Source organism: Nerophis lumbriciformis, linkage group LG26, assembly GCF_033978685.3.
Source record: "Nerophis lumbriciformis linkage group LG26, RoL_Nlum_v2.1, whole genome shotgun sequence".
Taxonomy (NCBI): domain Eukaryota; kingdom Metazoa; phylum Chordata; class Actinopteri; order Syngnathiformes; family Syngnathidae; genus Nerophis; species Nerophis lumbriciformis.
The window spans coordinates 1,882,847-1,899,405 of NC_084573.2; the positions used below are offsets into that span (position 1 = coordinate 1,882,847).

Consider the following 16,559-nt stretch of genomic DNA (forward strand, 5'->3'; position numbering starts at 1 on the left):
AATTAGTTTAGTAGTAGCATTATTAGCATGAAGGAGTTTATTAGTAGCATTATTAGCATGAATGAGTTTATTAGTAGCATTATTAGCATGAATGAGTTTAGTCGTAGCATTATTAGCATTATTAGCATGATTGAGTTTAGTAGTAGCATTATTAGCATTGCTAGCATTAATGAGTTTAGTAGTAGCATTATTAGCATTGTTAGCATGAATGAGTTTAGTAGTAGCATTATTAGCATGAATGAGTTTAATAGTAGCATTATTAGCTTGAATGAGTTTAGTAGTAGCATTATTAGCATTGTTAGCATGAATGAGTTTAGTAGTAGCATTATTAGCATTATTAGCATGAATGAGTATAGTAGTAGCATTATTAGCATTGTTAGCATGAATGAGTATAGTAGTAGCATTATTAGCATTGTTAGCACGAATGAGTTTAGTAGTAGCATTATTAGCATTATTAGCATGAATGAGTTTAGTAGTAGCATTATTAGCATGAATGAGTTTAGTAGTAGCATTATTAGCATTATTAGCATGAATGAGTTTAGTTGTAGCATTATTAGCATTATTAGCATGAATGAGTTTAGTAGTAGCATTATTAGCATGAATGAGTTTAGTAGTAGCATTATTAGCATTATTAGCATGAAGGAGTTTAGTAGTAGCATTATTAGCATTATTAGCATGAATGAGTTTAGTAGTAGCATTATTAGCATTATTAGCATGAAGGAGTTTAGTAGTAGCATTATTAGCATTATTAGCATGAATGAGTTTAGTAGTAGCATTAGCATTATTAGCATGAATTAGTTTAGTAGTAGCATTATTAGCATGAAGGAGTTTATTAGTAGCATTATTAGCATGAATGAGTTTATTAGTAGCATTATTAGCATGAATGAGTTTAGTCGTAGCATTATTAGCATTATTAGCATGATTGAGTTTAGTAGTAGCATTATTAGCATTGCTAGCATTAATGAGTTTAGTAGTAGCATTATTAGCATTGTTAGCATGAATGAGTTTAGTAGTAGCATTATTAGCATGAATGAGTTTAGTAGTAGCATTAGTATTATTAGCATGAATGAGTTTAGTAGTAGTATTATTAGCATTGTTAGCATGAATAAGTTTAGTAGTAGCATTGCTAGCATGAATGAGTTTAGTAGTAGCATTATTAGCATTGTTAGCATGATTGAGTTTAGTAGTAGCATTATTAGCAGTTAGCATTAATAAGTTTAGTAGTAGCATTATTAGCATTGTTAGCATGAATAAAATTAGTAGTAGCATTATTAGCATGAATGAGTTTAGTAGTAGCTTTAGCATTATTAGCATGAATGAGTTTAATAGTAGTATTATTAGCATTGTTAGCATGAATATGTTTAGTAGTAGCATTATTAGCATTGTTAGCATGAATGAGTTTAGTAGTAGCATTATTAGCATTATTAGCATGAATGAGTTTAGTAGTAGCATTGTTAGCATGAATGAGTTTAGTAGTAGCATTATTAGCATGAATGAGTTTATTAGTAGCATTATTAGCATGAATGAGTTTATTAGAAGCATTTTTAGCATGAATGAGTTTAGTAGTAGCATTAGCATTATTAGCATGAATGAGTTTAGTAGTAGCATTAGCATTATTAGCATGAATGAGTTTAGTATTAGCATTATTAGCATTATTATGTGGGCTTTGTACCGAGGATGTCGTTGTGGCTTGTGCAGCCCTTTGAGACACTTGTGATTTAGGGCTATATAAATAAAGATTGATTGATTGATTGATTGATTAGCATGATTGAGTTTAGTAGTAGCATTATTAGCATTGCTAGCATTAATGAGTTTAGTAGTAGCATTATTAGCATTGTTAGCATGAATGAGTTTAGTAGTAGCATTATTAGCATGAATGAGTTTAATAGTAGCATTATTAGCTTGAATGAGTTTAGTAGTAGCATTATTAGCATTGTTAGCATGAATGAGTTTAGTAGTAGCATTATTAGCATTATTAGCATGAATGAGTATAGTAGTAGCATTATTAGCATTGTTAGCATGAATGAGTATAGTAGTAGCATTATTAGCATTGTTAGCACGAATGAGTTTAGTAGTAGCATTATTAGCATTATTAGCATGAATGAGTTTAGTAGTAGCATTATTAGCATGAAGTAGTTTAGTAGTAGCATTAGCATTATTAGCATGAATGAGTTTAGTAGTAGCATTATTAGCATTATTAGCATGAATGAGTTTAGTAGTAGCATTATTAGCATGAATGAGTTTAGTAGTAGCATTAGCATTATTAGCATGAATGAGTTTAGTAGTAGCATTATTAGCATTGTTAGCATGAATGAGTTTAGTAGTAGCATTATTAGCATTATTAACATGAATGAGTTTAGTAGTAGCATTATTAGCATTGTTAGCATGAATGAGTTTAGTAGTAGCATTATTAGCATTATTAGCATGATTGAGTTTAGTAGTAGCATTATTAGCATGAATGAGTTTAGTAGTAGCATTATTAGCATGAATGAGTTTAGTAGTAGCATTAGCATTATTAGCATGAATGAGTTTAGTAGTAGTATTATTAGCATTGTTAGCATGAATACGTTTAGTAGTAGCATTGTTAGCATGAATGAGTTTAGTAGTAGCATTATTAGCATTGTTAGCATGATTGAGTTTAGTAGTAGTATTATTAGCATTGTTAGCATTAATAGGTTTAGTAGTAGCATTATTAGCATTGTTAGCATGAATAAAATTAGTAGTAGCATTATTAGCATGAATGAGTTTAATAGTAGTATTATTAGCATTGTTAGCATGAATGAGTATAGTAGTAGCATTATTAGCATTGTTAGCATGAATGAGTATAGTAGTAGCATTATTAGCATTGTTAGCACGAATGAGTTTAGTAGTAGCATTATTAGCATGAATGAGTTTATTAGTAGCATTATTAGCATGAAGGAGTTTAGTAGTAGCATTAGCATTATTAGCATGAATGAGTTTAGTAGTAGCATTATTAGCAATATTAGCATGAATGAGTTTATTAGTAGCATTATTAGCATGAAGGAGTTTAGTAGTATCATTAGCATTATTAGCATGAATGAGTATAGTAGTAGCATTATTAGCATTATTAGCATGATTGATTTTAGTAGTAGCATTATTAGCATGAATGAGTTTAGTAGTAGCATTTTTAGCATGAATGAGTTTAGTAGTAGCATTATTAGCAATATTAGCATGAAGGAATTTAGTAGTAGCATTATTAGCATGAAGCAGTTTAGTAGTAGCATTAGCATTATTAGCATGAATGAGTTTAGTAGTAGCATTAAGAGCATGAATGAGTTTAGTAGTAGCATTATTAGCATTGTTAGCATTAATGAGTTTAGTAGTAGCATTATTAGCAATGTTAGCATGAATTAGTTTAGTAGTGGCATTATTAGCATTATTAACATGAATGAGTTTAGTAGTAGCATTATTAGCATTGTTAGCATGAATGAGTTTAGTAGTAGCATTATTAGCATTGTTAGCATGAATGAGTTTAGTAGTAGCATTATTAGCATTATTAGCATGAATGAGTATAGTAGTAGCATTATTAGCATTGTTAGCATGAAGGAGTTTAGTAGTAGCATTATTAGCATTGTTAGCATGAATGAGTTTAGTAGTAGCATTATTAGCATGAATTAGTATAGTAGTAGCATTATTAGCATTGTTAGCATGAATGAGTTTAGAAGTAGCATTATTAGCATTGTTAGCATGAATGAGTTTAGTAGTAGCATTGTTAGCATGAATGAGTTTAGTAGTAGCATTATTAGCATTATTAGCATGAATGAGTATAGTAGTAGCATTATTAGCATTGTTAGCATGAATGAGTTTAGTAGTAGCATTACTAGCATGAATGAGTATAGTAGTAGCATTATTAGCATTATTAGCATGAATTAGTATAGTAGTAGCATTATTAGCATTGTTAGCATGAATGAGTTTAGTAGTAGCATTGTTAGCATTAATGAGTTTAGTAGTAGCATTATTAGCATTATTAGCATGAATGAGTTTAGTAGTAGCATTATTAGCATGAATGAGTTTAGTAGTAGCATTATTAGCATTGTTAGCATGAATGAGTTTAGTAGTAGCATTATTAACATGAATGAGTTTAGTAGTAGCATTATTAGCATTGTTAGCATGAATGAGTTTAGTAGTAGCATTATTAGCATTGTTAGCATGAATGAGTTTAGTAGTAGCATTATTAGCATTGTTAGCATGAATGAGTTTAGTAGTAGCATTATTAGCATTGTTAGCATGAATGAGTTTAGTAGTAGCATTATTAGCATGAATGAGTATAGTAGTAACATTATTAGCATTATTAGCATGAATTAGTATAGTAGTAGCATTATTAGCATTGTTAGCATGAATGAGTTTAGTAGTAGCATTATTAGCATGAATGAGTATAGTAGTAGCATTATTAGCATTATTAGCATGAATGAGTTTAGTAGTAGCATTATTAGCATGAATGAGTATAGTAGTAACATTATTAGCATTATTAGCATGAATGAGTATAGTAGTAACATTATTAGCATTATTAGCATGAATGAGTTTAGTAGTAGCATTATTAGCATTGTTAGCATGAATGAGTTTAGTAGTAGCATTATTAGCATTGTTAGCATGAATGAGTTTAGTAGTAGCATTATTAGCATTGTTAGCATGAATGAGTTTAGTAGTAGCATTATTAGCATTGTTAGCATGAATGAGTTTAGTAGTAGCATTATTAGCATGAATGAGTATAGTAGTAACATTATTAGCATTATTAGCATGAATTAGTATAGTAGTAGCATTATTAGCATTGTTAGCATGAATGAGTTTAGTAGTAGCATTATTAGCATGAATGAGTATAGTAGTAGCATTATTAGCATTATTAGCATGAATGAGTATAGTAGTAACATTATTAGCATTATTAGCATGAATGAGTATAGTAGTAACATTATTAGCATTGTTAGCATGAATGAGTATAGTAGTAGCATTATTAGCATGATTGAGTATAGTAGTAGCATTATTAGCATTGCTGCTTCATCAAAATGCTTGCTGGTTGCTGAAAGATGCCAAAATGAATACTACAAAAGGGTAGTACTACTACAAAAGGGTAGTACTACCACACAGGCAGAGCAGAGTACACCAGCATGAAGACGGCGCGTCCATTAAGGTGACTAATTGTGTCACTTTAGCGTCAAAACACCTCATTTCATGCTGGGAACATTTTCACATGAACTGTTAGCCTGTTAGCGAGCATGCTAACGTCGCCGAGAGCAGCAGCAGGTGACCTCAACACCTGTGTGACGTTTAACACATTCACACATTCTCTCTGTGTGTGTGTGTGTGTGTGTGTGTGTGTGTGTGTGTGTGTGTGTGTGTGTGTGTGTGTGTGTGTGTGTGTGTGTGTGTGTGTGTGTGTGTGTGTGTGTGTGTGTGTGTGTGTGTCTCAGGTGACGGACATTTTGTCTTATTAGACTTTAAACAGTTGTAAGACGTCAAAAAGAGAGAAGAAAGAAAAGATAAACGTTTTTGAAGCACAAAAGCAGCACACACACACGCACACACACACACACACACACACACACACACACACACACACACACACACACACACACACACACACACACACACACACACACACACACACACACACACACACACACACACACACACACACACTGACAGTTCTAATAAAGCTGTTTCTGTCAGACGAGGTTATTTCTCTTGTTGCTCGGCAACTGATGATGATTGCCTGTGAAGTGTCCTCCTGTCATTATACGTGTGTGTGTGTGTGTGTGTGTGTGTGTGTGTGTGTGTGTGTGTGTGTGTGTGTGTGTGTGTGTGTGTGTGTGTGTGTGTGTGTGTGTGTGTGTGTGTGTGTGTGTGTGTGCGTGTGTGTGTGTGTGCTGAGAGGGACGGTGAGGATGCAGCCTTGAGCGCCTGCTGCCATGACAACAAAACAGCGGCGCCATGGCGACCATGAGGATGAGGAAGTGAAGAGGTGAAGAAAGTAGCAGGGAGAGTGGCTCCTCCTCTTCCTCCTCATCTTCCTCATCCTCGTAATCATCCTAAACTTCCTCATCCTCCTCATCTTCCTCATCCTCTTCATCTTCCTCATCCTCTTCATCTTCCTCATCCTCCTCATCTTCCTCATCCTTTTCATCTTCCTCGTCTTCCTCAACCTTCTCATCTTTCTCATCCTTCTCGATCTTCTCATCATCTTCATGTTCCTCAGCCTCCTCATCTTCCTCAACCTCCTCATCTTCCTCAACCTCCTCATCTTCCTCCACCTTCTTATCTTCCTCAACCTCCTCATCTTCCTCAACTTCCCCCTCTTCTTCATCCTTCTCAATCTTCTCATCCACTTCATCTTCCTCATCCTCTTCATCTTCCTCAATCTTCTCATCTTCTTCAACTTCCTCATCCTCATCATCTTCCTCCACCTTCTCATCCTCATCATCTTCCTCAACTTCCTCATCCTTCTCGATCTTCTCAACCTCTTCCTCAATTTCCTCATCGTCCTCAACTTCCTCATCTTCCTCATCCTCCTCATCGTACTCATCCTTCTCATCTTCCTCCACTTCCTCATCCTCCTCATCTTCCTCATCTTCCTCATCCTTCTCGATCTTCCCATCTTCTTCATCTTCCTCAACTTCCTCATCTCCCTCTTCCTCCTCATCATACTCATCCTCCTCATCCCCCTCAACCTTCTCATCCTTCTCAATCTTCTCTTCCTCCTCATCCTCCTCATCTTCCTCAACCTTCTCATCTTCCTCATCTTCCTCCTCTTCCTTATCCTTCTCAATCTTCTCATCCTCTTCATCTTTCTCATCCTCTTAATTTTCCTCAATCTTCTCATCTTCTTCAACTTCCTCATCCTCATCATCTTCCTCAACCTTTTCATCCTTCTCATCTTCCTCAACTTCCTCCTCTTCCTCATCCTTCTCAATCTTCTCATCCTCTTCATCTTCCTCATCCTTTTCATCTTCCTCAATCTTCTCATCTTCTTCAACTTCCTCATCCTCATCATCTTCCTCAACCTTCTCATCCTTCTCATCTTCCTGAACTTCCTCATCTTCCTCATCCTCCTCACAGTACTCATCCTTCTCATCTTACTCAACTTTCTCATCCTTCTTGATCTTCTCATCCTCCTCATCTTCCTCAACTTCCTCATCCTCCTCATCTTCCTCATCTTCCTCATCCTTCTCGATTTTCTCATCCTCTTCATCTTCTTCAACTTCCTCATCTTCCTCATCTCCCTGTCCCTCCTCATCATACTTATCCTCCTCTTCTTCCTCAACCTTCTCATCCTTCTCGATCTTCTCTTCCTCCTCATCCTCCTCATCTTCCTCAACCTTCTCATCTCCTCATCTTCTTCAACTTCGTCATCCTCCTCATCTACGCCATCTTCCTAATCCTTCTCGATCTTCTCATCCTCTTCATCCTTCTCATCTTCCTCAACCTTCTCATCTTCCTCATCTTCCTCAACTTCCTCATCCTCCTCATCTTCTTAATCATCCTAATCTTCCTCATCCTTCTCGATCTTCTCATCTTCTTCATCTTCCTCATCTTCCTAATCCTTCTCGATCTTCTCATCCTCTTCATCTTCCTCAACCTTCTCATCTTCCTCAACTGTCTCATCCTTCTAATGCTCCTCATCTTCTTCATCCTACTCCCGCTCCACATTCTCTTCATCATCCTCAACTTCCTCATTCTCCTTCTCCTCCTTCTTGTCAACCTCCTCAACCTTCTCCACCTCCTCATTCTCCTCATCCTCCTCATCCTCCTCATCCTCCTCACCGTCCTCATCTTCACCATCTTCCTCAAGCTCCTCAACTTCCTTAACCTCCTCAACACGTATAGATACACTATATATATATATATATATATATATATATATATATATATATATATATATATATATATATATATATATGTATGTGTGGGGAAAAATCACAAGACTATTTCATCTCTACAGGCCTGTTTCATGAGGGGGGTACCCTCAATCATCAGGAGATTTTAATGGGAGCATTCACATACCATGGTTTATATAGGGCACAGAGTGGGTGGGTACAGGCTGGCGTAGGGGCGTGGTGATTGGCTCATGTGTTACCTAGGAGGTGTTTCCGTCTGTGGCGGCATGCTGTTACAATTTCGCTGCGCTTGTTGAGGGATGACAGGTCTGGACGGTAAATAATAAACAGTTTCTCTTTCAAGCATAGGTTGCATCTTTTCTTACCACTATTGTAAGGTGTGCTGGATGCAAGAATTTGCCATGTTATTGATTATTCAACATTATTGTCTTTGAGGTCCCAAATGTGTTTGCTGAGTTCTGTGGTATTCCGCAGGTTTTGGTTCCTGAAAGAAGCCTTGTGATTGTTCCATCTGGTTGTGAACACTCCTTCAGTTAATCCTACATATGTGTCGGATGTGTTAATGTCCTTGCGTGTTACCTTAGATTGGTAGACAACTGATGTTTGTAAGCACCCCCCGTTGAGAGGGCAATCAGGTTTCTTTCGACAGTTGCAACCTTTGTTGGTTTTGGAGTCGCTCTGCCCGGGGGCCGACGGCTCATTTGCAATTGTTTTGTTGTGGTTTGAGATGATTTGTCGTATATTGTTCATACAGCTGTAGCTCAATTTAATGTTGTTCTTGTTGAATACTTTTCTTAGGGTGTTGTCTTTGGGAAAGTGTTTGTCAATCAGATTGAGGAATTTGTGTCCAATGTTCGTTGAGACGTTTTTGCTGTATGGGGGGTTGTACCAGATGATGTCGTTTCGTTTTCTGTTCTTTTTCGGTTGGTTTCCTGGCGTGGGTTCATGAAACAGGCCTGTAGAGATGAAATAGTCTTGTGATTTTTTCCCACACATACATATATATATATATATATATATATATATATATATATATATATAGTGGGGGGAAATCACTATATGTATATATATATATATATATATATATATATATATATATATATATATATATATATATATATATATATATATATATATGGTCGTTGGTTTGGATGGTGAGAAGAGGTGCCAGGGACGAGACAAAGGTGTGTGCGTGTCCACGCATGTGATTAATTACATGATGTGTTTATTAATTGTATTTTAAAAAAGGAATGACCTTTGCAATACCTCTTTGCAGTTTCATTGTATAATTGGAACAATTATATAATTGTATAATTGGAACAAGGATCAAAGTTTGTGTTCTGTTACTGCGCTTTGTTCCTATTCAAAATTGAACCAAACAAGACCTTCAATGAATTCTGTACTATTTGTTTCCCATTATTTACAATCTTATGTGACGCAAACACACACATTTATCTGTTGTGTGCATTCCAAATAGTAAAAAACTGCTAGTAAGAGCAATGCCGTTGACAGGACGAGTATATATTCTGCATATAAAGTCCCTTAAAAACTTAGAAAACCTGCAACAAGGAATACTATCATTGCTGTTATGTAAATGTAATGTAATGTAATGTAATGTAACTCATGATAACATTTAATATTTACTGTATTTTGCTCACTTTTTAATCACAACTTTTGACATAAATTCTTCTTGCATAATCTTGTAGCGTTATCTTGTAGCATTATAATGTAGCGTAATTATGTAGCGTTATCTTGTAGTACTATCTTGTAGCGTAATTATGTAGCGTTATCTTGTAGTATTATCTTGTTGCGTAATTATGTAGCATTATCTTGTAGCGTAATTATGTAGCGTTATCTTGTAGTATTATCTTGTTGCGTAATTATGTAGCATTATCTTGTAGCGTAATTATGTAGCATTATCTTGTAGTATTATCTTGTTGCGTAATTATCTAGCATTATCTTGTAGCGTAATTATGTAGCGTTATCTTGTAGTATTATCTTGTTGCGTAATTATCTAGCATTATCTTGTAGCGTAATTATGTAGCGTTATCTTGTAGCATAATAATGTAGCAATGTCATGTAGGGTGATCTTGTTGCGTAATCTTGTAGCGTTATTTTGTTGCGTAATCTTGTAGCATTATCTTGTAGCGTTATCTTGTAGTGTTATCTTGTTGCGTAATAATTTAGCAATATCATGTAGCATTATCATGTAGCGTTATCATGTAGCGTTATCATGTAGCGTTATCTTGTAGCGGAATCTTGTAGCGGAATCTTGTAGCGTAATCTTGTAGCGTTATCTTGTAGGACTATCTTGTAGCGTTATTTTGTAGCGTAATAATGTAACAATATCATGTAGCGTTATCTTGTAGTGTTTTCTTGTAGGACTATCTTGTAGCGTTATTTTGTAGCGTAATAATGTAGCGATATCATGTAGCGTTATCTTGTAGTGTTATCTTGTAGCGTAATCTCGTAGCATTTTCTTGTAGGACTATCTTGTAGCGTTATTTTGTAGCGTAATAATGTAGCAATATCATGTAGCGTTATTTTGTAGTGTTATCTTGTAGCGTAATATCGTAGCGTTTTCTTGTAGGACTATCTTGTAGTGTTATTTTGTAGCGTAATAATGTAGCAATATCATGTAGCATTATCTTGTAGCGTTATCTTGTAGTGTTATCTTGTTGCGTAATAATTTAGCAATATCATGTAGCGTTATCATGTAGCGTTATCTTGTAGCGGAATCTTGTAGCGGAATCTTGTAGCGTTATCTTGTAGGACTATCTTGTAGCGTTATTTTGTAGCGTAATAATGTAGCGATATCATGTAGCGTTATCTTGTAGTGATATCTTGTAGCGTAATCTCGTAGCGTTTTCTTGTAGGACTATCTTGTAGCGTTATTTTGTAGCGTAATAATGTAGCAATATCATGTAGCGTTATCTTGTAGTGTTATCTTGTAGCGTTTTCTTGTAGGACTATCTTGTAGCGTTATTTTGCAGCGTAATAATGTAGCGATATCATGTAGCGTTATCTTGTAGTGTTATCTTGTAGCGTAATCTCGTAGCGTTTTCTTGTAGGACTATCTTGTAGCGTTATTTTGTAGCGTAATAATGTAGCAATATCATGTAGCGTTATCTTGTAGTGTTATCTTCTAGTGTTATCTTTTAGCGTTATCTTGTAGCGTTATCTTGTTGCGTAATAATTTAGCAATATCATGTAGCGTTATCATATAGCGTTATCTTGTAGCATTATCATGTAGCGTTATCTTGTAGCGTAATCTTGTAGCAGAATCTTGTAGCGTTATCTTGTAGGACTATCTTGTAGCGTTATTTTGTAGCGTAATAATGTAGCAATATCATGTAGCGTTATCTTGTAGTGTTATCTTGTAGCGTAATCTTGTAGCGTATTCTTGTAGGACTATCTTGTAGCGTTATTTTGTAGCGTAATAATGTAGCAATATCATGTAGCGTAATCTTGTAGTGTTATCTTGTAGTGTTATCTTGTAGTGTTATCTTGTAGCGCAATCTTGTAGCGTTTTCTTGTAGGACTATCTTGTAGCGTTATTTTGTAGCGTAATGTAGCAATATCATGTAGCGTTATCTTGTAGTGTTATCTTGTAGCTTAATCTTGTAGCGTTTTCTTGTAGGACTATCTTGTAGCGTTATTTTGTAGCGTAATAATGTAGCGATATCATGTAGCGTTATCTTGTAGTGTTATCTTGTAGTGTTATCTTGTAGCGTTATCTTGTAGCGTTATCTTGTAGCGTTATCTTGTTGCGTAATAATTTAGCAATATCATGTAGCGTTATCATGTAGCGTTATCATGTAGCGTTATCATGTAGCGTTATCTTGTAGCGTAATCTTGTAGCAGAATCTTGTAGCGTTATCTTGTAGGACTATCTTGTAGCGTAATAATGTAGCAATATCATGTAGCGTAATCTTGTAGTGTTATCTTGTAGCGTAATCTTGTAGCGTTTTCTTGTAGGACTATCTTGTAGCGTTATTTTGTAGCGTAATAATGTAGCGATATCATGTAGCGTTATCTTGTAGTGTTATCTTGTAGCGTAATCTCGTAGCGTTTTCTTGTAGGACTATCTTGTAGCGTTATTTTGTAGCGTAATAGTGTAGCAATATCATGTAGCGTAATCTTGTAGTGTTATCTTGTAGCATTATCTTGTAGCGTTATCTTGTTGCGTAATAATTTAGCAATATCATGTAGCGTTATCATGTAGCGTTATCATGTAGCGTTATCATGTAGCGTTATCATATAGCGTTATCATATAGCGTTATCATGTAGCGTTATCTTGTAGTGTTATCTTGTAGCAGAATCTTGTAGCGTTATCTTGTAGGACTATCTTGTAGCGTTATTTTGTAGCGTAATAATGTAGCAATATCATGTAGCGTAATCTTGTAGCGGAATCTTGTAGCGGAATCTTGTAGCGGAATCTTGTAGCGGAATCTTGTAGCGTTATCTTGTAGGACAATCTTGTAGCGTTATTTTGTAGCATAATAATGTAGCAATATCATGTAGCGTAAACTTGTAGTGTTATCTTGTAGCGTAATCTTGTAGCGTTTTCTTGTAGGACTATCTTGTAGCGTGATTTTGTAGCGTAATAATGTAGCGATATCATGTAGCGTTATCTTGTAGTGTTATCTTGTAGCGCAATCTCGTAGCGTTTTCTTGTAGAACTATCTTGTAGCGTTATTTTGTAGCGTAATAATGTAGCAATATCATGTAGCGTTATCTTGTAGTGTTATCTTCTAGTGTTATCTTTTAGCGTTATCTTGTAGCGTTATCTTGTTGCGTAATAATTTAGCAATATCATGTAGCGTAATCATGTAGCGTTATCATGTTGCGTTATCATGTTGCGTTATCATGTAGCGTTATCATGTAGCGTTATCATGTGGCGTTATCATGTGGCGTTATCATGTGGCGTTATTATGTAGCATTATCTTGTAGCTTTATTTTGTAGCGTTATCATGTAGCGTTATTATGTAGCATTATCTTGTAGCTTTATTTTGTAGCGTTATCATGTAGCGTTATCATGTAGCATCTCCCGGCGTCATAATTTAGCGTTATCATTTAGCCCTAATATGTAGTGCTATCATTTAGCATTATCATATAGCGCCAGGGCTAATTGCTAAAGTCTTTGCGAACAAAATAAGAACACAACAAAAATGTTTAGTCTCACTTGGATGCCAACTGAAAAAAAAAAGTTCTATTTTTTTTTTTTATATCCACTTGGCAACACATCATGTAGCCAGTAAAGTCAAGCCTTCAAAATAAAAGCACAGAAGTAAGGTGGAAAGCAAACATTTCGTCACCGCAGGCTTTTATTTTCCCAAGATTTTTTTCTCCAGAAAGTTCCAAAAGAACTTCAAGGCTAACTAGCCTGTCGCTAGCTGCCAACGCTAACTTCCTGTCTGTTTTCCCGCCAGCTTCCCGAGTGTGGATTTTACGGGATGTACGAGAAGATCCTGCTGTTCCGCCATGACTCCAGCTCAGAGAACATGTTGCAGCTGCTGCGCTCGGCCTCACAGATCCAGGAGGGAGACCTGCTGGAGGCCGTCTTGTCAGGTAGGAGGGGCCAAAGAGTCAGGTAGGAGGGGCCAAAGAACCACCTGACCCTCACTCAGGAAACTGCTTCAGTTTGTAGTGTTTTTATCCACGGTAAGTGCACTTAAACCAGTGATACCATGTAGCATTAGCATGTAGCATTAGCATGTAGCATTAGCATGTAGCATAATCATGTAGTGTCATCATGTAGCATTATCATGTAGCGTAATCATGTAGCGTAAACATGTAGCGTTATCATGTAGCATTATCATGTAGCATTATCATGTAGCGTAATCATGTAGCATTAGCATGTAGCGTTAGCATGTAGCGTTATCATGTAGCGTTATCATGTAGCATTATCATTTAGCGTAATCATGTAGCATTATCATGTAGCGTAATCATGTAGCATTAGCATGTAGCGTTATCATGTAGCATTATCATGTAGCGTTATCATGTAGCATTAACATGTAGCGTTATCATATAGCATTATCATATAGCATTATCATGTAGCATTATCACATAGGATAGGATAGGACTTTATTGTCATTGCCCAAGTACAACGAAATAATGTTTTCAGCACAAACCCGTTCAAGATTATGTAGCGTTATCATGTAGCATAATCATGTAGCGTTATCATGTACATTATAATGTAGCATTATCATGTAGCGCAATCATGTAGTGTTATCATGTAGCGTTATCATGTACATTATACTGTAGCATTATCATGTAGCGCAATCATGTAGTGTTATTATTATTAGCCTTTATTTAACCAGGTAAAATCCCATTGAGATCAAAGATCTCTTTTCCAAGGGAGACCTGGCCAAGAGGGCAGCAGCAAGGTTACATTAAAAACAGTAAACAAATACATAAAACATCACATTTACAACATTAAAACTTGCTGACATGACACATGTGCATACAGACAAGGTAGACTGCAATCCTTTCACAGAAGCTTTAAACTCATTCAGCGTAACTAGGGTTTGAAGTTTAATGTTCGATTGTAGGTTATTCCAAGCCTTCGGTGCTGAAAACCTAAATGCTTTCTTGCCCAGTTCAGTTCTTACTTTGGGGACGACAAATTGCAGAACATTCATTGAACGAAGATTGTGACTTCCTTGTTTCTTTGTTAAAAGACAAGACAGATAAGATGGAGTGATACCCAGAATGGTTTTGTAGATGAAAACATACCAATGATTGAGGCGTCGAGCACATAAAGATGTCCAGTTAACCATTGAGTATAACACACAATGGTGAGTAAGTTAACCATTGAGTATAACACACAATGATGAGTAAGTTAACCATTGAGTATAACACACAATGATGAGTAAGTTAACCATTGAGTATAACACACAATGGTGAGTAAGTTGGTGATGAATGTCAGTGCCCCGTGGTACACACTATCCAGCTTGTGGAGACAAGCAGCAGTAGCATTCATGTACAACACATCTCCATAGTCAATAACAGGTCAAAAGGTTGTTTCCACCAATTTCTGTTTCACAGTAAAAGAAAAGCAAGACTTGTTTCTAGAATAAAATCCCAGTAAAAGTTTCAGTTTTTTTTTACAACATACTGAATGTGCTCCTTAAAACTCAAGTGGTCATCAATTAAAAATCCTAAATATTTAAAAGCAGATACTAACATAATTTGTTGCCCATTTCTTGTTAAAATGTTCTCACACAGTGATGATCTTACAGTTTTTGATGTGGTAAAGAGCATACACTTTGTTTTCTCTGCATTTAAAAGCAGTTGAAGATAGCAAAGTTGTGCTTGTACTCTGTCAAATGCATGTTGTAGATATTTAAAAGCCTCAGCAGGAGTGGGTGCTGTGCAGTATATGACAGTATCATCAGCATAGAAATGGAAAGTTGAGTTTGGAATATTCTGTCCAAGATTATTTATGTAAATAGTGAATAATAAGGGGCCCAACACAGAACCTTGAGGGACACCCTTTTTCACTTGCAGTACGTCCGAGGAGGAACCTTCTATCTGAACAGCCTGAGTTCTACTTGTGAGGTAATTTGCAAACCATCCAACTGCTTGCTGAGAAAAACCAATAGCTGAAAGACGTTTGATTAAAATGACATGATCAACAGTATCAAATGCCTTTGAAAAGTCAATAAAGAGGGACAGACAGCACTGCTTCTTGTCAAGAGCTTCAGTTACATCATTTATAAACTTCATAGCAGCAGTAACAGTACTGTGATTTCTACGAAAACCTGACTGAAATGGTGACAGAATAAAATTGGTGTCCAAAAAGTATTTTATCTGTTCACTGATAAGGGATTCAAGCACTTTTGCCAGAACAGAGAGTTTAGAGATTGGTCTGTAATTATTTAGATTACTAGGGTCACCTCCTTTTAATAGGGGGATTACAAGGGCAGATTTCCAATCCAAAGGGATTTCATTTGAAATTAGAGTAAGGTTAAAAATGTGAGTCAGTGGTTCAGCTATAATTTCAGCTGTTAACTTTAAAAAGAGCGGCTCCAACTTATCTGAGCCAGCTGGCTTTCTAGGTTTAAGTTGTTTTAGAGCCCTCGTGACCTCTGTTGTGGTAAAGGGCGTAAAGTTAAAAACCTGGGTATTTTCAACGGTTCTTTCCGGAGTTAGCGGAGCTTCAGTAGAGTTGTCAGAATTGTAGAGAAAACCAGAGGAAATAAAATGATTATTAAAATGACTACCCATTTCTCTTCTGTCACTTACTCTGACACCATCAACAAGTATACTAGGTGGGAGATTGACTGAATTACAGCAGCCGGACAAAGATTTGATGATTTTCCAAAACTTCTTTGGGTGTTTGAGATTTTCAGTTGTTGTGGAGAAATAAAATTCTACATTAGCATGTAGCGTTATCATGTAGCGTTACCATGTAGCATTATCATGTAGCGTAATCATGTAGCATTAGCATGTAGCATTAGCATGTAGCATTAGCATGTAGCATTATCATGTCGCGTAATCATGTAGTGTTATCATGTAGCATTGTCATGTCGTGTAATCATGTAGTGTTATCATGTAGCATTACCATGTAGCGTAATCATGTAGTGTTATCATGTAGCGTTATCATGTAGCATTATCATGTAGCATAATCATGTAGCATTAGCATGTAGCGTTATCATGTAGCATTATCATGTAGCATTATCATGTAGCGTTATCATGTAGCAT

The 16,559-nt window shown here is 35.9% G+C and overlaps 1 protein-coding gene across 2 annotated transcripts in view; it reads left to right on the top strand.

Moving 5' to 3' along the window:
• The window catches only part of prkd1 (protein kinase D1), a 67,594-nt gene that overhangs the window by 14,532 nt on the left and 36,503 nt on the right, over window positions 1–16,559 (top strand). For both annotated transcript variants that reach the window (XR_012051172.1, XM_061987679.2), the window contains exon 2: window positions 13,283–13,421. Coding sequence is in view for 1 of the 2 variants with exons in the window: in XM_061987679.2 (XP_061843663.2) it covers window positions 13,307–13,421 (115 nt within the window). In the remaining variant the exon portion in view is untranslated. The remainder of the gene's footprint in view (window positions 1–13,282; window positions 13,422–16,559) is intronic.